A 27428-nucleotide genomic window follows, 5' to 3' on the forward strand; every position below is an offset into this window, starting at 1 on the left:
CTTTCCACCTCTTCCCAGGGGAACTAGTTAAGCAGTGCTGCACCCAGGCAAGAGCAAAGAATTGAAAACATCTCTTAGAGTGACTGTTTGCACCTAATGTTCTCTTCTGTCCTCACTCACTGAGCTGACAGAGCCTTTAATCTTCCCTTTCCCTATCTTATCCTCTTACTATGAGGGTCTGACCCAGCTGACAAGTCTAAAAGCTTCATGCAACTATGGCTGTAATGGGCTGCTCCGAAGCACAGAAGCATTTGTGTGGATGCAATTATAAGCAATGCTGATAACAGTTATGTTCCTGACTAAGATGTGGTTTGCCAGGAATATCATCCATTCACAAGAGGATGGGAAAAAAACCCTTCTTGACCATCCCACCAGCAAAACTAAACAGCTTCTTGCAGTATGAGAACTCTCTTGTGAGATTTTCAGCTCAAGTTGGCAGCCCCCAATGGGCAGGTATCCTCTTGGCCTGTTTTGTTGCCCCACTGCAGCTGTTGGTGCTAGTGTGACTGGGAAGGGTCATCAACCTCTTTAGCATATGAAGAGCTTGGGGAAGACTCCCAGGCTCCTCCAAGCCTCCCTGACACTCTCTGGCCACCATAGCAAAAATAGCTGCATAGCTCCTCCACCTAGAGGAACAGAAGCCTTGAGGAGCAGTGCTTCCAAAAGATACCAGGAAGGAGGGAAGAGCTTGTTAAGAACATGCAACTCCCTCCACCCCTAAAGCCCAGCAAGGGGATTCGCTTGTTAACCCTTGGCCAACCTCAGAGGCACCCCCAAGAGACCAAGGGAGGTATCCATTTGTGAAGAACCCCATTCCCTAAGCAAGACATCCACTCACCTGTCTTCTCTTCGGTTTGGCTGCTCTCCACTGTCTCCATTTGGGGTTGCGCTGTTGCCTTGGCAGTAGCATCCTCTGCGGCAGGGGTGGTGGTGGTGGTGGCAGTGGTGTCAGCAGCAGGCACGTCGGCTTGTTTAGGCTCCTCTTTGTCTTGGGCTTCGTCAGCCTTCAAGGACGGCGAGTTATCAGTGGAAGCTTTAGTGGCACTTTCCGTTTCGGCAGCGGCAGCAGCGGGCTTCTCCTCGGAGGAGGCAGCAGGAGCGGCAGCCTGCGGGGCTGGCTGCTCTGAGCCCGTATCGGCGGCTCCATCCCCTTTTTTCTCCTCTGCTGGCGCACTGCTGACTTTGCTGCCCTCCTCCACCTGGGCACTGTCAGCGGTCGCAGCTTCTGTGGCAGTGGGAGCCTCGGTCTCTTTGTTCTCGGCCGCTCCACCAGCAGGGCCTTCCTCCTTCTTGTCAGCGGCATCAGATTCGGATGCTGGAGCATCTCCCTTCTTCTCCCCCTTGAGCTTTTTCCTTGTTATGTGTCCGCGGAAGCTGGCCTGGATTTTGGTGGCTGCCTTATGAGCTTTATCTTCTGGTTTGATGCCATCTTGTTCGATCTTTTGGTCCCCGTCCTCATTTTTTTCAACCTTTGAAGAAGAACAAGGGAGGAGAGCAGAGGAGAAAACAGGGAGATGAGTTAAGGTTTCTCCAGGTGCAGCTCAGGCTCTGGTTTTATGAGGAATGTTCCTCCTTCCCCTCCTGCTACCCAGTGACACATTTCAAAGCAGCCTTCTATTTGGTATGGGTTTGAAGCCAAGTGGCTCTAATTCCATCCTAGGGCTGGACAGACACAGGGGTTTTGTAAAAGGGATTTAAAGCACGTCATCATCTCTGCCAACAATGCTGAGAGCACCTTGGCTGTGTGGAAGGGCTTGTACCAGCTCCTTTGTCTCTATCCCCACAATTTATTTCCTCATCCATTTTGAAATACACTGATTTTTTATCCCCCTACTCATTTACAAAACACTCTCCCAAGGGGAATTCCCATGGTCCTTCCAAATCAAGTTTGATTTGCCTTCAAGTCTTTGTTTCTTTTTAATGACACCTTGTTTCACAGGTGTGTGACTCTAATGACACTGAGTGTTTTGTCCTTTCAAGCTTTTTGGCTCAGGATTGCCAACAGAGACTAGTATTGCTGCCTGCCCCACTGCAGTTGCGTGCTGTCAGACATACACACATATTCACAGCATACACTCCTCACAAATGCCCTGCCTTGCAAGCACTCCAAGCACTTCACTCCCCGCTCATGGTTTCAATGAAGAAATAATAGGCAGATGGATATCAGTGTTCCCAATCTCAGCAGATGATTATTATTTCTCTACTGGGGGGATTCATCCTTGCAACAAAGAACAGGCATTCCCCGTGGTTTTTAAACATAAGCCATGCATTAGAGTCCTAAATGGGACCAAAGCAGAGCCTGTTCCTCATGCTGGTCTGCTGCAGGTAGATAACTCTCAGCTTGCAACCCCCCACTGAATCTACAGGACATACTATGCTTCACCCCAATAATTTAGCAGCCCTTGGGCAAGCAACAGTTCAGCTGCATATTGACAGAAGGACACTGTTCTATTAATATTCCCATTGGGAAGCATTCAAAGGAGATATTCAGAAGCAGCACCACTGGCCTCTTTGCTGTCTGCACCTGGTTTCCAACACTGGCTCATGTCAGAAAAGAAGAGCTGGCTAAGAAAGATAGCAAGGATTTACTCCTGGGTGGAAAGAGGAAACCACTCCTTAGGCCATCACAACTGATAGGAATCATCTGGGGAAAGGGCCAGGACTAGAAGAGCGGAGAGAGGGGAAAGGCTGTATATAAATTCAAACCAGTGCAGCAGGAATAAGGGGGAAGCCACTGCAGCATGCACATGTGTCACTGGAAACACCATGCCTCTGAAGAGGGGTATGGTGGCCAAGGAACAAGCAGTCCCAAATCATCAAGGTAAAGAGCAGCAGGGGTGGGATGGGCCTGGATACAGCAGGAGGTAAGTCTGAGAGTGAGACTAGGTACCAGGATGCTTACATAGAGGATGAATGAAAAAACCTGTGAGTGAATATGCAACTGCTATTAATACACAGAATTCAGCACAAGGAGGTTTCATGCTCCTCACCATGCCTAGGGACAAAATGGTTGTTGTACCTATCAAAGGGGCACAGGCAGCAGTTATGTCTGCACTTCCCCAAGTGTATTAAGTGACGTGATATGGAAAGTGGGCTTTCATGTTCATCTCAGCTTCTCAGGAAGCAGGTGATGGTAATGGGTAAAGACAATGCAGATGTTGGCATGCTGTAACCCTTCATGTACATCTTTTACTTACACAGCTAACTCTGCACTGTATTATTCAGCATGTGGGGCAAGCTTTCCAGCCTATTTCAGTACAGGGGAATGGAAACAAATTGGAAGTACCTTTATACCAGCACATTCACAGAAGAGCTGTGATCCAGCCAGAGTAGTGCAGTAGCACAGGTTCATCCACCCTGCTCCCTAGGTGAGTTTTGCAGCTTGCAGTAAGTCCTGTGTTGCTGTGGTAACATAACTACTAATACCTGGACTAGCTGGTTTAAGGAAAGCTTGAGTGTTCCTGCATTACACTGTAGCCATAGCAATGTGGAGATAGACTAGGTACTTCCGGACAGTAACACTTGGATGCCCTAGCTTTGACTAAGGACTGTAGCAAATTTCCAACAGCAGCAGGACTGGGAGACTGGATAGCTTAGATATGACTGCAAGACCCTAAAGGTCCAGTCTCATATGTTTGCTTCCTCCAAAGCCATCAGTGAATGTGACAAAACTGTTAATTCCCAGGTAAAAATGAAACCATTGACTCGAAGGGAGATCTGTCTTGCCACTGCCCTTGCACCTCTCACATCCCACATACCTCCCTGTGCCAACCAGGGAAGCTATTATGAAGTGTTGAATTCAAGCCTCTGCCTCCAGTGGTGTTACCTGGTACCTGGGCTACGAAGCTCTGAGGTTTATCTGCTTCCCACTGCTAGCAGGAGCCCTGGGCACAGCAAGAAGCACAGCAAGAACCAAGCATCCTGCTACCCAAGCTGAGTACCTGCAGAGACCTGTGACTGCCAGCCAGCCCTGTACCTGGCCGGGAATGGGAGAGCATTCTTTCCCTCCAGGGAGGCCAGACTGAAACCTCTCTCCCACACCTACTGCGTTATAGAGCTAAAAGGCTCCTTTGCTGTTCCGATGACATCATGGTCCTCTTATCCCAGTTGGGATGACATCAGTTTGAGTTCTTGCCAGATCACAAGGCTTGCAGCTACAAAATGGATTTCCAACAGGGCGCTTTCAGCATAATTTCAGATGTAAAAGATAAGAAATATGAAGCTGGGGCAGAGGTGGAGTTTAAGATCATGGATGAAAGAAATGTACTAATAGTTTGTCTGTGCCAACTGTGGCCCTCAGAAACTCCATTTCTATTCAGTCCTTCCTCACCGAAGCATTTGAAATGACTTCAGGCTACTGGCCTGCAGCTACTTCTGGGGTATGACATGGTATCCGTTCAGTAGGTGTGTCATGTTGTATAACAATGGGTCGGGTGAGAAACAGATTGTTTCAGAGGCAAACTTATGCTCACACAAAAAAAAGACAAAGGCTCTTCATCTGTGGATTATGCACACATTAGATAAGCTTTAATTAAGGAAGCTGCTCAAAAATAACCTGTATATATAGTGAAGCTCCTAGAAAGCGATTTATCTTCCTTGGAAAGCTAAAAGGGTGAGTCAGCCCTGCCAGGGTATATTCAAAAGCATCTCAGTGGAAAACAAGAAATCTGCCTGTCTTATCTATCTGCCATGCGTGTATGACATCTTGGCTGGAGTATTGTGGCTGGAATCAAGTGACAATTATTACTATTTTTTGTTACAGAAACCAGGGCTCCCAGCCAGGAATCAGATCTGGTAAGATTAAGTTTTATATACTAGTATTCCATCATAGCCCCCCTTCATTTACACATTTATGTGTAAAGTAAACTCATGCTAGTCATTAGCATTGCCATATTCATGATATTGTGAGTCTGTATGCAATGTATTGTCATTTTACACAGAGCAAATATCCTCTGTTTTATTTATTGTGGAAGAAATCCTATATTTTTCCATGGCAGAAGAGTTGAAATCACTGAGGTGGGTGGATACATAGCTATATGGACGTATAAATGGACATACATAGTCAGGACCATCTCCACGTCCCCATTGAAGCCAGTGTGCAAAGCTTTGCCTTCATGAACACCCTGCTAAGCTTTGAAGTCTCTATCTACACAGCCCGCATCTTTCCAGTCCTAGAGGGATGATCCCCTCACCATCTCCATCTGCTTGTCTGCCACACCTCCAGGTTTCTAGGACATCCCTTTCCCAGGCAGACAGCTCCTGTGAGACTTCCCTTGCTGTCACACAGAGCAGAGTAGGAGATACGACATCAATGTTTATGGGCAGAGGTTAGTTTTTAGGTACCAGGAAGATGGAAATGGCATGAAGCCATGACCCTAAGAAGACTTCTGATCTCTGGCAACATTTCCACCTTCCATCTCCAAACCCACAGCTTACAGATGGGTCAAAATATGGCAAAGAATGAAGGCAGTGTTACTATAACCTTCAGGCCCTTCTAAATGTCGCACACACACTGGTGCATCAGGAAAGGAGAAATGAAGAAACTAGATGCTTTTCAGATATTCCATGTGTCTGCAGCCACACACAGGCAAAGAGAAAGAAGGAAGGGGACTGATTGCTTGGTCTTTGCTTGTTTGCACGCTTGTCTCTCGTGATGTATCTCATTGCCCATCCTTGGAAAAATAATCACATAAGTTTGTATTTTGGATGCTGGGATGGAGAGATCAAGAAAGAACTGACTGTTCCATTAAAAGGTCTTTCAATATTACCCTGTCTACTCTGCCATTTTCTACAGATCTCCCTTTCCTGGTGTTTCTCTGCCCACCAATATATAGCATGTAGCAACCTTCTTAATGTTGACCCTAGGATCACGCTGCTGTACACTCAGTCATCCCTGATATCCTGCTCCTCTCTGTCCTTATCTATGAGCTCCTTTTAACATGGCACCATATTCCAGAGCCCTTCCATTCACATTGCTGTGTCTTGGTATTCTGAAACCTGCATGCCACAAGTCCAGATTTAGGATTTACACAGCTTTTACCAAAGGAGACATTAGCATTGGCCAGGGCCTTGACACCCACAGGACCAGTGACAGTTATCAATAAGCTGCTTCATAACCCAACTTCATAACCAATGATACCCAACTATTAAGATAGATAGAAAACTCAACCGTGTTCCCCATGCAAAGATACAGGGACCTAAAGTCATTCTTTTCTCATGACACATGCATTAAGGTATGGAAATCTTTCCTTCAGTTAGCTAGGTGAATTAGCACTGAATCAACTTGTGGTACTTGTGGGGTTAAGACGCATCTCAGTCCATACTCTAACCTTGACTACAGCAAATGCATATTCCTACTGATGTTACTCAAAGTCACAAAGAAATGTAGGCACCTGACTCCCATTGGATTCACAGGATTGAGTCACCTCAATGCTTTTGTGAGCTTGACGTGACCTGATTTGTCTCAGAGCAGGCATTTAAGGAGCAGAATGCATCAAAGTAAACTACACCAGCTGTCTCCCCAGAAGGAGTAAAGCACGGACACATGAGAGAGAGAAAAGGCTTTCACGCCTTGGGAAGTGAGGAAGCGATTTAGCACAGAGAACAGCTTTTTGTAACCCAGTTAAATGGTGTGAAGACACCTGGCTGCAGGATGGCATTTCTCAGCACAACCTGTCTGTGAGGCGAGGAAACAAACAGAATTCCTTTTTATTCCTAGGATGAGTATGGTGATAGTGAGTAAAACCCCCTTGAGAGAAAAGAGGTTAATTCAACCCTCTGAAGGCTTGTGCACAATGGTTCCCCAGGGTATAACCAGCAGGGTTTCAGCTTTCCTATTTCAAATCCTGTAACAATGGAGTTTCCACCCTTTCCTCTACAAGATCCTCTCACATGTAGGAAATTTCCCCTCCATTTTATGGTGCCTGGAATAGAATCAGCTGATGATGGTCAGGCAGATGGATGGATTTTATTCACTTGTCTACAGTGACTCAGAAGAGAGGTAGAAAATAATTTAAGCTAGACCTATTTAGATATTTTCAGGATGCATTCTCAATAAATCCATTATATTCTCCTCACCTGCTTTCTGACTCTCCCTTCTATTTGTCACCCTGTTTCTGCTAAGCTGATCAACCAGGGTGCCTTCTACACCCTGAAGCTCCAGTGGTCAAAAGGAGAAAGGCTCTCAGTACTCCCTGTGCTGCTCTTACATAGAATCATAGAACGGTTTGGGTTGGAGAGGACCTTAAAGTCACCCAGTTCCAACCCCTCGTCATTCTGTTCAAAGCACCCAAAGCCTCAGAGCGAGGACTGGGATGCAGTATGCCAAGGCAGTGTTTTTATAGTTAATATCAAGAGCATGTGTATACCCTGGGGTAGGGCCCAAGTGTGTGAGGGCACTTGACTGCACAAGGTCTGTGTGGACTGTGTTGAAGGCCTTGGGTGTTTGGCACAATCAACATCCATGCTCTTGCTTCGTGCTGGATCCTGGTGCATACTGTGCTGTCAGTTGTGCCTAGGCTCCGTTTGGGAGGGAAACAGTTGTGTCACTCCAGAAGGAGCCAGCCAGCAGGCGTTCGCATCAAGGGACCAAAGCCTGGAAATGAAGCAGGAAGGTATCCAAGCTGACAGTGTGCATCCACTCCCAAAAATAGACCATGCTGAAGAAATTCAGCAAAGGGACCAGGTGAAAAATTTCCACTGAACTATGCTTTGATTAGAAAAGCTCATTCAAAAAAATACGTGGTTTCTGCTGCAGATGGGCTCAGACAGAATGGATATCACTGCGCTAAAGAGAAGGTTTACCCAGGTTCAAACTATGTGGCTTGTGTGGTCCTGCTTGGGGCAGTCTGGACAGTGTGATTGCTATGTGAATTGTTTTAAACACCTTCAGAGTCTGAATCCCATGGGCAGGTAATGGAAACCTGAATTATTGATCTCTCTCCCTCTCTTTTTCTTTTTCACTCTCTTTATTTTCTTGCTTGCTAAGTTTTGGACTCCACAGAAATGTCCAAGGAATTGTCATATACATCTGGTGGCTCCAGAGGTTAATAACATGTCCCCATGAGGGCTGGACGCATTTGCTTCTGCTCTTGCTGCAGCCAAGGGACAGACTTGCTTCCCTGAGACGTGGCGCAGAACCTCCCCAGGGTCCAGGCTTATGCAAGGTCTCTGGAGCCATTTCCACAAGAAACAGCATCTTGTGTCCACAGCTCCTGTCCCATTCCCTCCATGGGAACACAGGGCTGCACCCAGCTCAGGTGATGGGAAACATCCCAGCCAGAGCAGGGATTCTACAAGCCCTTCCACTGCTGGTCTCTGACGTCACCTTGATCTTTCCCTGTTGCACCTAGGAATTATAAGGAATTTTGTGCTGGAACCATCAGTCCATGGGCAACTAGACTGAGGCCCTGTCGCTAGCTCAGTATCTGCTTGTGCTCCTTGATGGTTTGTCCAGGGTTTTTGCAGCCAACAGGATAACAATGAGAGGCTCAAGCCCCAAGTCAATCCAGTCTCTGAACCTTCTTTTTAACCTGCCTGTTAACCTTGAGTCTCCTCTGGTACCTCCTTCTGATAATGACTGCCAACAAACACCATGGAATCTCTCAACCTAGTGATGACAGAGCTAAGTATCAAGTAACTCCCTCCCTGCTTTATGGTAAGCTCAGGGCTCTATTTGTTCTATCATTATTATTATTATATTTTAGTTTCTGTCACTGGAAATGGGGGCAATTTATCTTCTGAGAAAGCATTTGCAAGTTCACTGGAGTCAAACATCCCCAGCAATTAGGAAAGCAAGCCAGTAATTCCCAGGGTCTTGGAAAGCTGCTTAGAAGGTGGGCTTTGCTATTGCAGTAGTAACCTTTCCCACCCAGAACAGCCCCAGGCTTGACCACTGCAGGGGTGGGCAGGGGAGGGCAGGTGTGGAGCTGAAACCCAGGGTGGCAAGAAGAGACACTGCAAGGTTTGGTAAGGTGTGAGGCTGAGGGAGGGAGAAGACAGAGCTCAAAGGAATGAGAGTAGAGGGAGGAAGAAAGGAACCAAAGGCAGGGAGAGAGGTAAAATCTGTGCAAAGCCAAGGCACTGAATGGAAGAGAGGCAAATAAATAAGAGGCACAAGAACAAAGATGTGATACAGAGGAAGGGAGAGTGCAAAGGAGAGAGAAAATTACTGGTCCACATCCAAAGAGTGTGACAGCGGGAGATACCAAAACAGGCAGCTAAGTAGCCGAGCAGGGTCCCCCGGAGCAGGTCTGCATGACTGACTGTGCCACAGCTGAAAGTGGTGCTGGCAGTGCCATGCCACCTTGTTGCACCACCCTAGCTGTCACTTCCATGAGCCTGGGCTGCTAGTGCTAGCAGTGGAGAGGCTAAGTGCCTATCAGAACCTGAGAAGCTCTCCAGAGAAGACCTGTATGACACAGCATCTTGCACCCAAGAACCTGGGCTTGGCTGCTTGAGACATGCCCTGTTTGTATAACTTCAGTGCTTTCCAAGTACCATAAAACTGATGAATCAGGGCTGTGATTTCCGCTGTCACTCCATAATGTGCAATACCCCTCTCCCATCCTTCAGGTAGGGCTGTCACCAAAGCACAGACATGGCTTTGACTGGAAGGGTCCTTTGGGGCCACAGGCAGCTGAACATGAGACCCAGTAGCCTCAGGGCTTAATCACTTATTCTAGAGACTGGCATTGAGCTATGGGAAACGCACATGTGGCTTCAAGCCATTTTGTTTCTTACTTTGCTCCTCCACTGTATACAGCCCTATTGAAAAAGCAGGAGAGGAGAGGGAAGCCTGCAGTATATGCTGCTGTAGACCCTTTGTGGACACTGTTAAGTTAGTGTTAGAAAGACCTCCAGCCAAAAAGAACATGTTGAATAGATGTACTAGGGAAAAAAGGCCACAAGTGTTCGGATTCACTATTTATGAGGGCTAGTACATCACAGCCACATTTAAGTAGTCACCCAGAGCTTGTCCTAAGCTTCCTGCTGTAGGAAAGTTGTTCTTTCGCTTTTCCCATCCCATAGAATCATAGAATCATAGAATAGTTAGGGTTGGAAAGGACCTTAAGATCATCAGGTTCCAACCCCCCTTCTTCCTTCAGGATGCCATGCAAGGCCAGGCAGAAAGCAGTATTCAGAGATGACCTAACACCAGATAATGTGCAGTTACTAAGGGCCAGTTCAGACAGCACAGCTTTGTCACCCACTGAAAAGCAAATCATTATAAATCTCCAGGGTCCTCCAGGCTCTCCCTGCGCACTGCAGCAGGGCTGATTCCCTCCATCTTTAACCTACCCCTCAAGAATGCTTCTTCTTACCAGTCTGTGGACGTTTCCCCCAAAGCTGATTCTCTGGGTTTCTCTGGCAGTTGATACCTTTGGTGAACTGAAGTTTTTCAGCCAGCCGTCTGCATCTTGTCCATGTTGAATCACAGAATGGTTTGGGTTGGAAAGGACCTTAAGATCATCCAGTTCCAACTCCCCTGCCATGGCAGGGACACCTCACACTAGACCATGTCACCCAAGGCTCTGTCCAACCTGGCCTTGAACACTGCCAGGGATGGAGCATTTACCACTTCTTTAGGCAAACTGTTCCAGTGCCTCACCACCCTCACAGTAAAGAACTTCTTCCTTATATCATATATCTTGAGAACAGCTTGTTTCCGCTCTCTTAGTAACACTCCTTCATATATCAATAGCTCTCATACCATCCTTCTTTGCCAGATAACTCTTCCCAGCTCTCTTAAGCCCTACTTAGAGATCTTACTTTGGTTACAGAATTTACATTTGCTCTACAGAAGGATGACTAAAACGTCTCCCCAGCTTTAATGAATAATGAAACACTATACTCACAAAAATAATAATTAGCAATATAGCTAAAAATAAATCAATGTGCAGATCACACTCCCAAAGGCAGTAGGAAAAGCTGCAGCCACGAACTTAGATGGTGCTGAAAATAGCTAAGCACTTAGGGGAAACAAAGAAGAAAAGAAAGATAAGGGGACCTTAGGGATGGCCGGGTGTCTGACATCAATCCACACAGGTTGTTGAACAGAGTCCTAAGTCTGCTCCGTTTCCTGTCAGCCTCCCCCAAATGCTATTCATGACATTTAGGAGTTAACTGGGGTTGTCAAAAAGTTGGGTAGCCGGAGGAGGTGGGATGAGAAAGACAGAGTGGAAGGATCCCAAACACTTTTCAGAGGTTCCCCAAGAGTTTCCATCTGGCTCCTAATGGTGAGCTTCCAGATGAAGGAAGAGCCAAATGCGTGAGGATTTATGATGATGGCAACCTCTAGTATTTCTACATCCTTGCGATATATCTCCCTTGTGGTGCTGGGAAAGGAAGCAATGAAGCAAGCAATAGGACTCAAGACAACGGATTGTGCTGAACACAAGGAAAAGCACAGGCAGCACACTGGTTTACACACGAAAACCAGTTGATACTACAGGAACCAGATAGCTTTCTCCTAACACCATCTAAAATACAGAGCTTTTCTTTGCAGGAAGTCACAGGACTTGCCAGTCCAAGTTATTGACCCATTAACAATAAAACAATGAGTCCTTTATAAAACACATAGTTAAGCAAATTATAGGTCTGCTCAAATGAAGCAAAGATTACGGTATGCAAATACCTACATTATGTGCCCAAGTTATGCCATTAGTTGTACTCTACTTTTCAGAGGAACTGGTCCCTCAGCCACCAAAATAGACGTAAATCATGCATATTCCATTACAATGAATGATTTTAGAACTATCTCAAATGTTAAGCCCAGGAGTGAAGATTTCTTTTTTTCAGTAACTCTTTCTTTTGTTCTCCCCAGTCAGAGATAGGAAATCATCTTGTGAAACTATGACAAAATGCATGTTACAAACACATGGAGTTTGTGGAGTAAGTGAGCAATTTGCAAGAAACCCATTGCCTTAAGTTAGTTTGCATAACCAATTCACTAAATCCTGCTGAAATGAAAGCAGAAACGAAGCCTAGATGCAGAATATTTTCAAACAGAAGAAATCCAACAGGACTCATTTGATCCCTTCCAGAAAGAATGAGTTATGAATCCACAGACACTTTCTGTGCTCTCTGAATTCAGTCACTAACTCAAGGTTTTGGGATCTGCCTAAGCCTTAGTAATACCTGAGAGTACTCAGTGTAGAATTGGAGCACCTACTGGGGCTTTCAGGTAAGTAACATTTTGATCTCAGTGCAAAGCAGAGGAAAAGGGTTTCCACCTGTATTTTGCTTTGGTTGCAGAAGCAATTATTTTGCAGCCTGAAGAAAATATAACACATTCCCCCAAGATGCCTGCTTTCTAGATTGTGTTCTCACAGCACTTTACAAACACTCGTGAATTATTAACACTTCGGTATACATTCCTATGCCTCAGCTCTAGTGGCTCACCATAAAACTTGATTGAAAGAAGAATTAAAGGGCCAGGTTTTAAGGAACGAAGGGTGGGATGTTGACAAATGCCTGCTTGCCTTAATCCTATTGAAACCTGTGTGAATTAGGCACCAAGGCTCTTTGGAAAATGCTGCTAGGCTCCTGTCTATATAAATCTGATTTGTTAAGACAGTTCTGTAAATTCTGTGATACCACCCTGCCACTGTTTGGAACTAGGCTTGTAAGTATCTGCTGAAGGTAAAACAAAGGAGCTTAAAGAAGACTTAAAGTGTTAGTAGGAAATTGGGTATTTGAAGCTTAGGAAACTCAGGGGTATAAAGGTATTACATTAAGATCTTGGTCCAATTTTCTGCAGTTCAAAAGTTAAAATGCAGGAGGGAAAGGCTTGGTGAAAGAGAACAGAGGATCTCAGCTGAAAGACACCTGCCCTACCTTTGCTGCCAAATTCCTTTGTTATCCTGGCCCATACTTTCCACAGCGTGATTTCCTGTGGCAATGTTCTATATCTCTGAGTAGCTTCAGATACCTCAAGTCTGATTTGGAGCAGTGCTGAGAACTCAGAGCTGTAGCTGACAGTAACGGGAGATGTTTTCAGATACGTGCAATTGAATACAAAAATCTACTCATAAAAGTCAGGTCCTCTCTTCCTCAAATTCAGCACATAAAATTAGGGAGTCCTGATAACAAACCCGCTCTTTGTGCTTCAGTTGCCCATCTGCAAAACCGAAGTAAAAATATTCAGTCATCTCCACATGGGTGTTGCCAAGATTTACTAAGTAGTGTTAGGGATGTGCTCAGAATGACAAAAAGCCCAGGAGAAAATGAGCATTTCTCATTTCAGAGCAGAGTTTGAATAGTATTTATTGAGTGAAACCATGGGGTCACACGCTGACTTATTATGAGAGAACAAAATATTGAACAACTGCTCATTAAGTGAACATTGTCCATTCTGTGGCCTAAATTAAGCAGAAATCCCTGGGAAGAAAAATCAGATGTGTTCCTGTTATTAGAAGTGTATGGAAATACATTGACTAGAGGAGACCATGATCAGGTTGCACAGGCACAGGCAACTGCATTTCCAACACTGGCTAGTTGTTTAATGATTGACTTAGCAGCCTTAGTAACTTTCTTCTAACATAGTTTCTCTGTGGTCCTTTTCACACATATACTACCACATGTTTAGCTGAAGCATAAATCTAGTTTATAAAATCATAGACTCATAGAATGGTTTGGATTGGAAGGAACCTTAAAGCTGATCCAGTTCCAGTCCCCTGCCATAGGAAGGAACACATTCCACTAGAGCCGTAATATGGGACAATTCAACTTTTACCGCTGAGATCTTCCTCCCACATGGAGGTACTGATGAAAAAGCAGTCCCAACATCATCAGTGTGCTGTCTGTAATATAATGTTCCTCCCTTGTGGGAGTCGTGCTTCAATCACTCAGTACCTGCCTGTGGCTTCAAAGCCACAAGTTGGCCATCCTTGAATTAAGCAAGGCAGGATTATCAGTGGAAAATGAAACATTTTTCTTAGCAAAAAATAGATTAATAGAAGGTAAGTTTTATCTGGCAATTTAATGAGTGCACAATTACTGCATCAGGGAAAAGCCCCCTAAAGATTTAATCATTTAATATGTACAAAAAGCGACTGAAAAGAGAACTACTTTGTTCAAAGGATCGGTTATATCCTCACCTAGTTTCCAAGTGACTCAGTGGATACCCTGCGACATCAGAGCTGGGATGGCAGGGGTGCTGCAGGGCAGAAGCACAGGGCATTGGTAAAAGTGGATCAGAGGAATGACAAATCCTGCTCAGCACTTTGCTGTGCTCTGTATAACTGCACACTGCTCCGCTGCCACTGGCAGCAAACTGGCCTCCTGTTTACACCCCAGTACTTGAAACCTGTGCTTTTTAAACCCAGTGCCCATCTCCAGTTCTGATTAGCTTCTCCAGGCACTTCTGTTCTGCTCACACACACATTCCCAAGCAGAAGAATCGCTCTGTATGGTATCCTCAGAGGTACTCAGCACGCTCTGCTGTCTGCTGCGCCTGACAGCAGGAAAAGCTGAGAGGCAAGTATGCAAGAGAGAAGTTGAAAAATTACAGGTTGGGGATATCAGCATTGATGATACTGTGTGAAGCTGAGACACAGTGAATCATATGTGAAAGATGGAACTGAATGGGACTGGATATGAGTAGGAAGAGGAATGAGGAGCACATTTTGATCTCTGCAGGGACAGGTCAAACCCACAGAAGATGAAAAGCAAGCCCTGTGCTGTGGCAGTGTGCACTTATTCTGTAACAAAGCCAGAAGCAGGTGCTGACCAGGGGGAGGTTGAAACCCCATCTGGTCTGGGAGCAGAAGGGACTACAACATTCCCACCACATCACAAGTGCTAACACAAGACCTACATTTCCACTACCAAACATGCACCAGGTTTGACCACACCTTCACTTTGCAATGAGATCTCTTTCTTACCTACACTGATAGCCTCTTCACTTCCATTCTTAACTGGCAGAGGGACAGTGTCCTTCCTCCAGACCTGCCAACAGGACCTCCTCTTTTGGCCACCTCCATGAAGTACCTCTGTGGATCACCTTGTGACTCTGCATCGAACAGCCAGATGTTTAACTCCAAAGGAGCAGGAGGAAGGTCTATTAAGTTGTCATGGAGGGCAGCCTCAGCAGAAGGCCCTCAAAATAGGAGACAGGGTATCCTCATAAGGCATAGGCTTCAAGTCATAACTAACAATTACATTTGGTTGGTTTACAGTGTCATTCCATGCTGGGACACCTCAGAACAACAGACATAGGCACAACTCTTTTTCCATGCTTACAGAATGCTCTTGGTATATTTCCCCAAGAATTCTGAATCCCTGTACTGGGATTTCTTTATTTCCATTTCAGGCTCTGCTAAGAAAAACTCTCCCTTGAGCGTATTAGACTACTTTGTGCCCCCCGGGAGTAGTAAACTGCTTTCTGGAGGTAATTCATGGAAACAGAGGCCTAGGAGTCAACGTACCAGTTCATCGTCAGAGAACATATGGAGCAATGGTGGGAAAAATTCCCACCCATGCTTGGACAGAAAACTGTGACCCATTTTGGGCACAGGAGGTTTGAGGAAGGCAATACAGACATTCATAGCCTCCACAATAACAACAGTGTATTCAGACTGGGCAGAAACCTCTAGTGTATGACTGCGCATCACCCAAGTTCTGGCCTCTTCTCAGGCTCCCTGTTATGCCCAGTCTCAAGGCCTTGACCTCTTTCTTAAGCCTATCATGGTCTGGAGCTTACGTTCCACTGTCTCTCCCATACACAACCTCCCCACTTGGAGGCTTCAAGGCAGCAACCAAGAGCCTAAGCTTCATGAGAACAACACCAAGCTCAGGACATAAGGACCTATGCTACCATAGCCCCACTTGCTCCCTCAGTGCTCCAGCTCAGCCCTTCCTCGGGAGAAACTCCCATGGAATCCTGTAGGCAGATGCACTCCCACAAGCACAAAGCAACTGGCAAACAAAGCAAATGAACTATTTGCATTTGTCAAGCTATTTCTTCCACGTAAGGAGCAGGGGGGGAAGAAGAGAGGAACAAACCTGTACTTTTCCTCCCATTTCTAGGTTAATTCATCATGTGAATACTAGTTTAAAAGCTACTGGTTGCATGTAGAGGTAACAGTAACAGGCAGAATGACTTCAGCCGATAATTCCACTTTCTTCTGCACCTCAGTTTCCACACATACAAAAGGAGTAATAACAAGAGTGGTAGGCTTGATTTGTTAAGGATCTAAGCTGACATCTTCCGACACCACTGACAAGTGTAGTAGTAGTTCCAGTGATAACGCATTTGGCCCCTTTATGCCCAATTCTTTCGCAACCCATTGTTCATAGGCACTAGTACAAAGGAGCGTGACTCAAATTACATAAAAAGCCCAATTTACAAGAATCTTTCTGGGCACATGGCAAAGGCTGAAGCAGAAAACGTAAAATGGAGACTACCTCTGAAACCTTGCTTTGACTTCCTTGTGCATATGCCTTATAATAGCCTTTATCATGTCTCTTTTTTATTGCAAGTCTCCCGCACTCCAGTTACTATAAAGGATAGACAGAGCTCACTGAGTGGGTAGCAATTTGGTATTTTCCGTTATCTTAATTTCAGGCATGGCAAAGTGCCTTATTTGCCACACATCATTCAAACCCATCACTGAATGCGGAATACTATTTCCTCATGGTGTTATTTGGCCATAACATGCTTCAGGAGTCTTTATGGATGTTCTCCCAGGGAAGTAGGTGGGGTTGTTATCTCTATTTTACAGGCAGTGAAATCAGACACAAAGAGGTTAAGGTCCAAATGGCCAGAGCACCCACTAATTTTTGGTCCCTAATTTGCAATGCCTTCGATTAGCATTTCCCAGCCCTGTGGGCGTTGAAAGCAGAACTCCATACAATACCAGCTCTGCACTTGTGCAAGTCAGACCCCAGGTGGCTCAGGCTGAGAACCCAGAAAATGAGAACACACCAATTAGTGGCCACCCATGGAAAACCTCATTTAAGTGGCTTTTCATATCACATGGGAAATCGTGGCAAAAGGCAGGAAAAAGCCTAATTCTTCAAGGCAGCATTCAATTGCCAAAACATGAGACCATTCTTCTGGTTTTGAACAGTCCCTTGCCTAATTCAATACATAACCTTCATCACTGGCTGTAAATGAAATAGGAGACCTATAGAAAACACCTTCGTTTATGGCAAAACTCATTCAGTCCCTAAGTATATTCCATTTTGTGCGCTGAATGAGACAGAGATCCTATTGAAAAAAACCCACCATATACCAGCATTTGATCTTACAATTAAGGACCACATCATTATGCCTATACATGAAAGAAGATAAACTAAAAATAGACAGGCAACTCTTAATTAATTCTGTATTTTAAGCGTTTGACTTTGAAAACTCAATGTATGCTTAACAAAAGTGTTCAATCTCTTCTTTTAAATACATAAACTAAAAAGGAAGAAAATAGGAAATTTCATCATTTGAAATCGAAATGGCATTCTCTTTCCTTACATTACAAAGGCACAACTGTTGCTTATTAAATGGCGTTAAACTCTTTCTACTCAAAGCTTTATTCCTCTGATCTCAACAGATACAGTCAAATAACAAATTAAAACCCCACAGTGTCTATTTGAAGAAAACCCCCACCAAGAAAATTCCTATCCAAACAGGGAAAGCTCAGCAAAATTTGACTCAGTTGAAAAGACTGCCTTTGACTATTACAATTTATCTCATCCCCCAAAAGTTGGGTAATCCTTACTATAGGCAGGGTGTCTTGTTCCCCCTTTTGTGTTGTGTAAAGGCTTTGGAATAACCAAACAAAAGATATCTTCCTGAGAGTGGTATGGGCTCAGCACATGATAATGGAAGATACCATGGGTCAGCTTTAGTTCTTCTATATTCGGATGCAGCAATAGCTCTTCTGCTGCATGAAAATATATCCAGTGAAGGTGAATATTATATCCCCGCATGTTTTATTCAAGTATTCCCAACAACTGCTGGGACACATCATAATGGGAGCAGAGCGGATTAAGCACTGAAGGTGAGTGCTGGTAGGGGTACAGCACTCCAGTTGGGAATTTCTGAGTGACTGCCATATAAATGACAGTTCATGTCAGGCAGGTAGAAGAAACCACCAACTGATAAATCCCTTGTAATAGTTCTCTCCTGAGTATGATGATAAAGGAACCTCAGTGTAGAGTTCCAGCAGATGTCCATGTTCAGAAGATGGATGTTAGAGCTAAGTGTAGGAAGAAGGTGAGATGCCTTGCAGACACCATAGTCTTAAGTCCACTAGAAAAGATGGGGAGAACTGGGCAACTCAGCATCACAATACACCAAATAAATGCCTTTTGAGCCTGCCTATACCAAAGACAGGGTGACATCTAAACTCTTTCCGTTTAAGCATCTTGTTCTGGTTATCAAGGAGGCATCTTCTGTTCTGGACTCCAAGCCCTGAATCCCTACCCAGAAGGAGACAACTGTAGTTCCTCTCTGACAGCATGCGGTAGATAGTTACTTACCTAGTATCTCAGTGGAGAGACTAGCTTCCCTGAATTATGGGAGATGTTCTCTCCAGTATCTGAAAAGATTTCAAGTCTTAGCTTCCTCCCACAGAAGACTGTAAGCTGCTCCTAGCTTTTCCTACTTAAGCTCTTAGACTTTTTTCGTGGAAGAATTAAATACGCATGAGGCTTATTTAAGAGAGAGCACAGAAGTAAATATAGCTTTGTAATGTACTGGTTAAGTACTCATCTTCAAGAGGACAGATTTGGTCCAGGTCCTGCTTCAGTGAATATTTGATATTAATCATACAAAATAGTGTTAAAAGCATACAAGAGACCACTTAGTCCATCCTCTGCTCCAGAAGTACATCCTACAGCCCTGCAGTGATTGAAGCTGCTATAGTTTCTTCAATCTATTCTAGTGCCATCACAATCCTTTTAGACTCTTCCTAAGTTCTAGTCTGAATCACTCTGACATCCCATTAAAGACCACTACTTGTTTTATTCCCCGTGGGCAGGAAGAACAGATTAGTCCCGTTTTCTTTTAGTTGCCACACTAGCATCCTGATCCCTATCAGTCTTAAGCAACCCTAATTATTTCAGTCTTTCCCTTGACCTCCAGCAGTTCTCACTATTCCAGTCTCCACTCTATCTCACTGGACCACACTTCCTTAGAGTACAGTATGAGACTAAGGCATGACGTTCGGTACATGAATAAGGCATGTCATTTCAGCTGAGACATATGCTCATCAGACCTGACGGCTTATTACATGTGTCTTACAGACTATATTCGCCTTTGCACAACAAATGTAAGAGGACATTTTCCATTTTCTAGACTGACACTGAACTTGTGATCCTACTTGTGGTAGGATAGCTAGCTGACTTCTTGGCTCCATTAATCATTCCCATGGAGAGCATTTAATATTCACTCTGATGCTGTTCAAACCAGGTCCTCGGTTTGACAAGTTTGTCTTGAATTCCAGTAATTTCCACCAGCCTATACCTGGTTCATGCCACCTGCAGAGTTTAGAAAACACTTTCTCTAGACAGTCATCAAGTTGAAACTAAAATGTAAAGTACAATGTATTTAATGGAAACATGAAACACCAACAGGCCACAGCTCAAACATGTGGCAATTTGCTTCATAGAATCTTCTGTTTAGGTAGAAAACCATTGAGTAGGATTATCTACACCAGTTCTGCATCAATGCTGTAATGTTTTCCTTTGGACCATGTTTCTTTGGTTCAGTTATGATAAAAGCCTGTGAGATAATGTCAAAATCCTTACAAATGACAAGGTATGACAACTACTTCCCCTGTACCCACAAGGCTTGTTATAGAAGAAAGCTAAATTAGTTTGACATGATCTATTCTTGACAGATCTGTGCTGGCTCCTAATAATCTCCTTTATTTGATTATTTCCACAATTTTTTTTTTCCAGAAATGAAGTAGTCTGCAATTTCTTATCTTCTCCTTGTTCTTATTCAGCCTTCTGCCACCTCATCCAGTCCCCATGCATCTTCAAAGCAGTCAAAGCTCACGGTTCAGAGATTGCTTCCGTAAGATTTGTAAATAAGCTAGGATGATTTGAAACAACCATGTTCTGCACCAGTACATCGTGACTTGTTCTGCCCTTTTCCCAGATCCTGCCCTTCCTCCTTTGTGCCTCCTAATAATTGTATTTTAAGGGGAAATATATATATATATATTCACCACGTATCTGGGTAAATACTTCAATCAGAATGTTTCCAGATAAAAGGAAGCTAGTACATTCCCTTCCTCTTGGGTGCATTCTGTGCAGACACTTGGCCCATGTGCTGTGACAAAATCACCCATTTTGGCTGTGCAGGGAAAGCAACTGGAAGAACACTTGGTTTATGGATCCCATGGTAGCTTAGCTGTTAAGGAGGTATTGAGCTAGCCATTGCTTATAAACCAACCTAAGGATCACTTGGGCAATGCCAATAAGCAGCCTTTAAATGTTTAGGGGACTTTACTGGTGACTTTAGGGACCTCCACAGTTAGAAAGGAAGTTCTACAGCCTATGACAGATACCTTTAAGAGGGTAACTCAACTTCCAGCAATCCTTTATTTCTCAGTTCAGAACAATGGTAAAATACTGCAATAGGTTTCAGACTCCTATTGTCAGTCACACGCTAATTAAAAAGTAATGGAATTCTACAAGATAAGGCATTGTCTTACGGTATCTCTTCCTGAACTGTGGAATTGTATGAAGAAAATAAAGACCACAAGAAAGAATTAACTGAACTTTTAAAGAAAGATTTGTTAAAAATTCCTATAAGTCATTAGGGCTCATTTTTCATTAGTTTGTCCATTCTTTTGTCTTCCAGAGTCTTGTACACTAGCATCATAATGGAGGGTTCTTTTTGCTACATATGTAGTTTTATCAAGTAAGAGGAAGCTTCAGGTATTGATTCACATATTAACTTTGCTAACTATCCTCTGGAAATTATCCACTTCCCATTTACCTCATGGAGTTCTCAGCTTCAGTTCTTCAATTATTGGGGGTGAAGATCTTTTTTCCTTCTCCCATTTGTCCTTTCTTTAGGATTTAATCTCTTTCAGCTGCTATTCTGACTGGAGTTTAAGGAAAGGCCATTTACAAGATCCTGTGCTTTAGGTGGGACAGGTTGCATCCTTATGCTTTTGACTGCAATTTTACTGGCAAACATCAAACATCAATTGTGAGTGTCTGTCCTCAAAACTCTGTGTAGGGCTTGAAGTTTCTCTGGGTCTTACATGGGAAACGGAAGGGTTAAAACCACTGGTTTTCCTCTTTGATCAGGCAAAGTGTCCATTCTGACAGGTCCAAATTCAGCCTGTGCAATCCAGGTCTTTGCAAGCTGCCAGCCTGACTACTCCAACATAACAAGCTAGGAATGAAAGCCTTGGCCCTAAGAAAGGTGCCCCGGTTTTGTGGAACAGAAGCATCATTTCAGTGTAGCTCTCCAACCTATGGTGAAGTGTCCCTCCTGAGTGTCCCTCCTTTTGGACCTGCTTCTAACAGCCACTTTGCCTTAGTTCCCCATCATTATTTATAAATCCACCACTGAGTATCTTACTCCTAAAGCAGACAGAAGAAAGGATGATACAAGGAGAGCAATGGTCAGCTGAAAACCACTGTAGTTTACATCCTGTTGGTTTCAATTTGGACTAATATAAATGGCTGGCAGCTTGTGCAAAAGAGCAAAGCATGGTACCATGCTGCCCCAACCTGCCTGACCTTGAGTATTTAACATTGCAGATTTATAAGGTCATTGGATACTATTAATAAAAGAAATGGATTAGACATCATTCAATAGTCTGATGAACCGGATGCCAATTGATAATATTCTTAACAATTACAAGAGTAATTGAAACTATAAATTAGACCTCACCCATTGTTAGAAACCACCCCCATTCATAAAAACACCCTGAAGTTCCTGAGACCACAATTTCACTCCCAGGCAGTTATGGGAAGAGTAGAATAAAACTAGCTTCAGAGCTAGGTTCACATCCAAACACACTCCCCTTCATCCCCAAATTCTTGGGGCATTCAAACCATGTGAGAAGGATTCTTTTACAGCCCATTAGCTTTATTAATCCCCAGCCCTTACAGAAAGGTGTACTCCTACCAAGAGAATGTTTAAATATTGTGAGATGTCCCAGCTCTCTATAAATAGAGATATACTGGAATTATGGCTGGAATTAATTCAAGAACTTTCAGAACATGAGTAATGAATGGAACTGACATTTACTGGCTATAATTCAAATGAATATATGTACATCCTGGCTCCCCTTTCAAGGCATTGAAGCCAGCCAACCCCAGTGGGAGGAAGGCAGGCTCATTACATCTTCTATTGGACCAACAAAATGGCTGAAGCACAATATTCCATGCAACAGTGGCATTAGTATCCAAGGGACAAGCCCAGAAGAAATGAACCCTCAAGAAAGCAGGAATGGTGATACCATCCATTGCTCCTATAGCAGCCATACTCTTCCCAAGTTAGGGCTAGGCAACCTTTTACCATTGCTAACAGCAATAGGTGATAGGTGAAGATGCACCACTTTGCTGTCTCAGTCTATAGGTACACATTTGCAACAGCTGCCCTAGTGGAGGAGAACTGGGGAAGTCACAAAAGCAACTGGAAGTACAAAGGAAGAACCCATATAGTTTTCCAGCTCCCCTTCTGACACCAGTGCCAGGAAAGGTGAAAGGAGTAAGACCGCGGGGGCAGTGGCTGATGCTGCCTGCAGGAATCCCCAAGAAGCACAGCCCAAAGCAGGGTTGGTACCCAGCTGGAGGAGAGAAACAGCATCAACAGGACTGCATGGTCAAGAGAGCAGGAGGAAGGCGAGGAGCAGAACAGATGGGCAAAGGAGACAAAATGAGTAACAGGCAGAGACAGCAGGATCAGCATCACTCCAAAAGTCCAAATTCCTTTTGTCATAGTAAAAACAAATCACTATTTTCATTGCGCCCCATACATATATTGTAGGTTGCTACAGGCTGGATCGTTATGATGGTAGGGGAGGATTTAGCAAACTGGTGGATAGCAGGGAGAAAACTTCAGTTGTAGACCTACTCTCAGGCTCAGGCCCATAGTAATAAAGCCTGGGTCTGGGAAGAAAATCTATGTTTTCTGTTAAAGGAACTCAAGTGGCTGATAAACATGCCAGCACTGCAGGAGTGACTGAGGATGGATAAAGCAATGCTTCGCTTTTCTAAAGCACCTCTCACCTGAGGGCATATGAATCCTTATTTTTCCTTTCACACACTTTTAGATTCCAAACTCAAGCAGCATCTTGCAGAGGCAGCCATGACAGGCAGAGAAACTGTGCTTAGTTCAAGTCAGAAAGCAGGTTAATAGCATTGCTAAGAAGAGAAACCAGCTCTCCTGAAAACAATTCCTATCTACTAGCTACTGGCCTGTGGTGCTGGCAACCATGAAAAGCCATGGAGTTTTACACACACGCTCAGCAGGTGATAGAGAGAGCCCTAAGGAAATATAAACACCTTCTCCACATGAGGCCATCAGAGCTCTGAGGCTACATGTCACCTCCCAGTGTGCTCAGGAGGATCTTAGAATTATAGAGTAAATGAATGTGGATGGATTCCAGACTTTGGCTTTGGACTTCAGATGCTGAAAGGTGTTTCAATCACATACCTGCTCTGGTATTCCCACAGCAAGGTATTCTAGTATGTCTACCAGCAAGGCACGTGCAGCTTCCACTGGGCCTTTCTGGATGATTGACCTCTCCTATGGGCTCTTACTGGGCTGTGGTTGCTGCCTTACAGGTGGACACTGGGCCTTCAAAATGCAGATGCAGCCAGGTAGGGACTGCTGCCAAATCTATCCCTAAGACTTGTCAGACTTGTGGCAAACAGGGGAGTCGCATAGTGACTTCCAACAGGCACCAACACAGAGATCTGCCACCAAAAGGTTTCCCATCCTCATGTCTTTAGCCTGGAACTGTCATCAGAGTTACCATTAATTTCCAAACCCAGATAAAGCCCTCCTTTTGTAGGGAGGAAGCCCAAAGCAATGGAAGAGATATTAGTCATTTACGTGCAGGAAGAGGGGACATCAGAAGAGTAGTAGAGAAGGAAGTCCATGCAACTCATGGAATGAACAAGTGGTAGCCAGTAATGCAGCACCAGCCTACTGGGAGCATGCAGAGGTCTCAAGTTATATACGTGTGATGCTTCTGCTTCACACTATCTCAGCCAGAAGCAGAGGGAAACTTCAGACTATGCCTGCTGGATTACCTGTTAAAACACCGATCCCTCAGCATATACATATCTGCTTGGCACAGAGAAGGCAGAGCCCCCTTGCACCCCATGTCCTCTGCACGTGGAGCAGATGGGGGTCATTGAGAGGACCACATGCCTCCAGCAGGTATACACATCCCACATGTACATCATGTAAGACCATCAGCCTCCTTTCATCTTGCAATGGGCAAAGGACCCAGTTCACTTTTCCAATAGCACAAGAAGACCTTGCAACTTGGTAGCTGCCAGCAGTGGGGAATTCCTGCTCTTTGGGAAAAGGGAAGAGGGAAATATGGCTACTAGATCCTGGGGTGGCATCACAGAATCAGCTGTCCTGAAATGAGAGCGGACTTGAGGTGAAACTCCTCTGGGCTTTCTCCTTTTAAGTCAGTCAAAGCCTGGAGGATGAGTCCCTCTCATCCCTCATCCCCAAGCAATGTCCATTCTCTCACGCATGGGCATGAGCAGAGCCTGGAGCTAGAGCCCACTTTCTTATCCTGAGGCAAAAGCAGCTCTGAGATCATTTGGCCACCCTCAGCATTGGGCGCGGACAAGCCCTCAGATGATACATGTTGGTTCCCTTGGCTGCACATGGTACGCAGCAGATATGAGATTCAGTGCATCCCTCTCAGCAGGGAGGTCTCTACGTACTAGTGAGTGCTGCCTGACAGAGTTTTTTGCTGGGACTGTCATTGAGGAGCAAGTGGCAATAGGCAATTTGGATCAACAGACTGGTTTCTTTCCCACTAAGCACTACCATTGTCCTTCTCCTCCTGGAAACTCTGCCTGCAATTAGTTCCCTAGGAGGGGGCTTGTCTGTGCCATTAAGAACAGTTACATTATGCGATCTAGGAGAAATCAATGTCTCTAATAGTCTGCAAAGGCAGCAGAGGAAGAGGACGGGGTGATGGGTGTTCCTCTGGAGACACGGTTCTCAGGAGAAACCCCAAGGGTATGCCCACAGGAAGAGAATGAGCAAGGACCTGAGGAAATTAAACTTCCATGCAGCAGCAATTGCTTACTGGAAGAAGCACAAAAAGCACTGGCTGCCTTTCGGAAAGGTGGAGGCAGTGGCAAGTGTCTCCCGAGGTGCAGATGAAGTGTCTCTGCCCTCCAGTCAATGGTCTGTGGCGATTTACACCATGCTGGCAAGTGGAGGGAGGAGGGGCGTGGATGGACACCTTCCTTTAAAATACCCTTTTTCCTCCCTCCATGTTTAAAGGCAAGAGCACGGCTCGCAAGTTTTGAAGCATCTGGATTGTATGGCATAATGAAGTTATTCTGAATTAGGTCTGAGACATTTCAACATCCTGAGGCGAGGAAAACCTCTAACTCTGTGTGCATCTTCCCCCTCTTTCTTTTTCTCCATTTCCTCCTTCCTGCACACCTCTGCAGTTCCTGGAATGACAAGACACCTCACTGGCTGCCTGTAATTGCTACAATAGTTCCCTAAAGCTTTCTCCTCCTTCTCTGATTGCATTAAACCACATCTTCAGAGGTACAGCCCTGTTTATTCATGCTGCTCGTGTGGAAGGGGAAAGAAACGCAGACTGCCTCTTCCCCTGCTTTGATTTGATGGGTGTGGCAGGTTCAAACCTTTGCAGCGGCTGGCTCTCCAGCGCTGGGATGAGGAGGAGAGGACGGAGCGGGAGGGAAGCTGTCGGATATGGCTGCTGATGAATGAGACTCATCTCACCCACAAGTGGGAAACCTGCTTGCGGGTTATTGTTTAATCACTCATGCAATCCAATACTGAGCACATACCCCCATAACGTCCATCTGTTCTAGTATGCGGTGCATGCAACACTTGCATCTCTAGCCACCTATCTAACGACCCAGCCCTGCGTATTACTGTCTGCATCTCTCACTGCCAGTACAGGCTAAGCCCAATTCTGACCCAGCCTTTCGCTTCTGCCGCCTTTTAGCTGAGCATTTTGTGGGTACAGATTCAGAGCTGCAATCAACTGTAGGCAGAAATGACACCCCCAAGCTATCTACATCTCTCACGGGTGGGCACAGTCAGTTACTTCAATCTTCACGTTGGCATCTCACCCACAAGAAAGAATAATCTGCAAGGTATTGAGAGTGAACGCATCTCTGTTTGAGGGGTGGGAGGACAGACACACACAGGCACACCTAGACACAAACGTGAAGAGGTTCCTTCCACACCCAAGCCTGCAATTACCACATTTTGCTGTTTAGCTGCCAGAAAGGCGGGACACCAGGGGCTTCCCCTGCAAAATAATCTGAGGGGAGCTGTCTTTATTTTGGGAAGGAAACTCCTGCCCGTGCTGAAGAGCCCATTCTATCCTCCTCTCTCTGTGAAAGGTCTGGGTGGGGACAGAGACAGAGCACTAGCTGAAAACCAAGGTCCTTTTATCCTCTCCAAATTCAAGCTTCCTCTGGTATATCCCCAGCTTTGCTGAGCAAACTGCTATGCAGCTAGCTTGGTGGCTGTGCTGTGTGTTCAGGTATAGGAGCAGGAGTTGGGGCTCTGAGCCCAAGCAGCATCCACCAGATATGCATGGGGTGGCACGCTCAGGTTGCATGGCTGCAGTAAGGATCAGGAAGCGTGTGTGAACCAGTGCCTGTGCTCCTGTGCACGTATGTGTAGTACAGACGGGAGTGAGGGGGATGCGTGCTGCACATGCACGCGCAAAGGGGTGTGTACCATGCGGTGGATTAACGTGCGGAGTGGGAAGAGAGTGCGACCAAGAGACCTGCATGCCATGCAGTTCTACATGTGTCAGAATGCAAAACCCCACAAGGGTGTAAAGAACAGACTCAGGAGCTCTAATGCCCAACCTGTGCTGGCATGGGCTAAATCATCCCCCTTTAGCAATAGCCTTCTTCTGACTCTGAAGAGCCCCAGAGCTACCTACTTGGTTTTAAAATGTGCTGTGCACCTCCACCCACTGCTCTGTCACTGCCTCCCTGTCTGCTTTCCCTTCTCCTCCTCTGCTCTTTCATCCCATATCTGCCAGCAGAACGTGCTTTGCTGGCTGGCTGCAACATGCTCCCCCCCCATCCTCCAGCCATCCCCACCTCCCTCCTGATTTTGTGAGCGTATCGTTAATTGTAAAGCATTTGAAAGACCTGCATGGGGGAAAAACCAGAGGATGACGCAGGAGCTCATTCCATCCTGTTCACCTGCCCCTCCCCAGTATTGTACAGAATTGCTCCTTCGTTTGCTA

General features: G+C 45.1%; 1 protein-coding gene across 1 annotated transcript in view; it reads right to left on the minus strand.

Annotated features, from left to right (window-relative positions):
* Nucleotides 1-27428, minus strand: part of GAP43 (growth associated protein 43) — a 56689-nt gene that overhangs the window by 27623 nt on the left and 1638 nt on the right. Inside the window, exon 2 of the mRNA XM_061357682.1 lies at nt 839-1469. Coding sequence (XP_061213666.1) covers nt 839-1469 — 631 coding nt within the window. The remainder of the gene's footprint in view (nt 1-838; nt 1470-27428) is intronic.

This window comes from Neopsephotus bourkii, unplaced genomic scaffold (assembly GCF_033783945.1).
Source record: "Neopsephotus bourkii isolate Nb327-2 ecotype Australia unplaced genomic scaffold, CSIRO-AGI_Nbou_v1 NB_911, whole genome shotgun sequence".
Taxonomy (NCBI): domain Eukaryota; kingdom Metazoa; phylum Chordata; class Aves; order Psittaciformes; family Psittacidae; genus Neopsephotus; species Neopsephotus bourkii.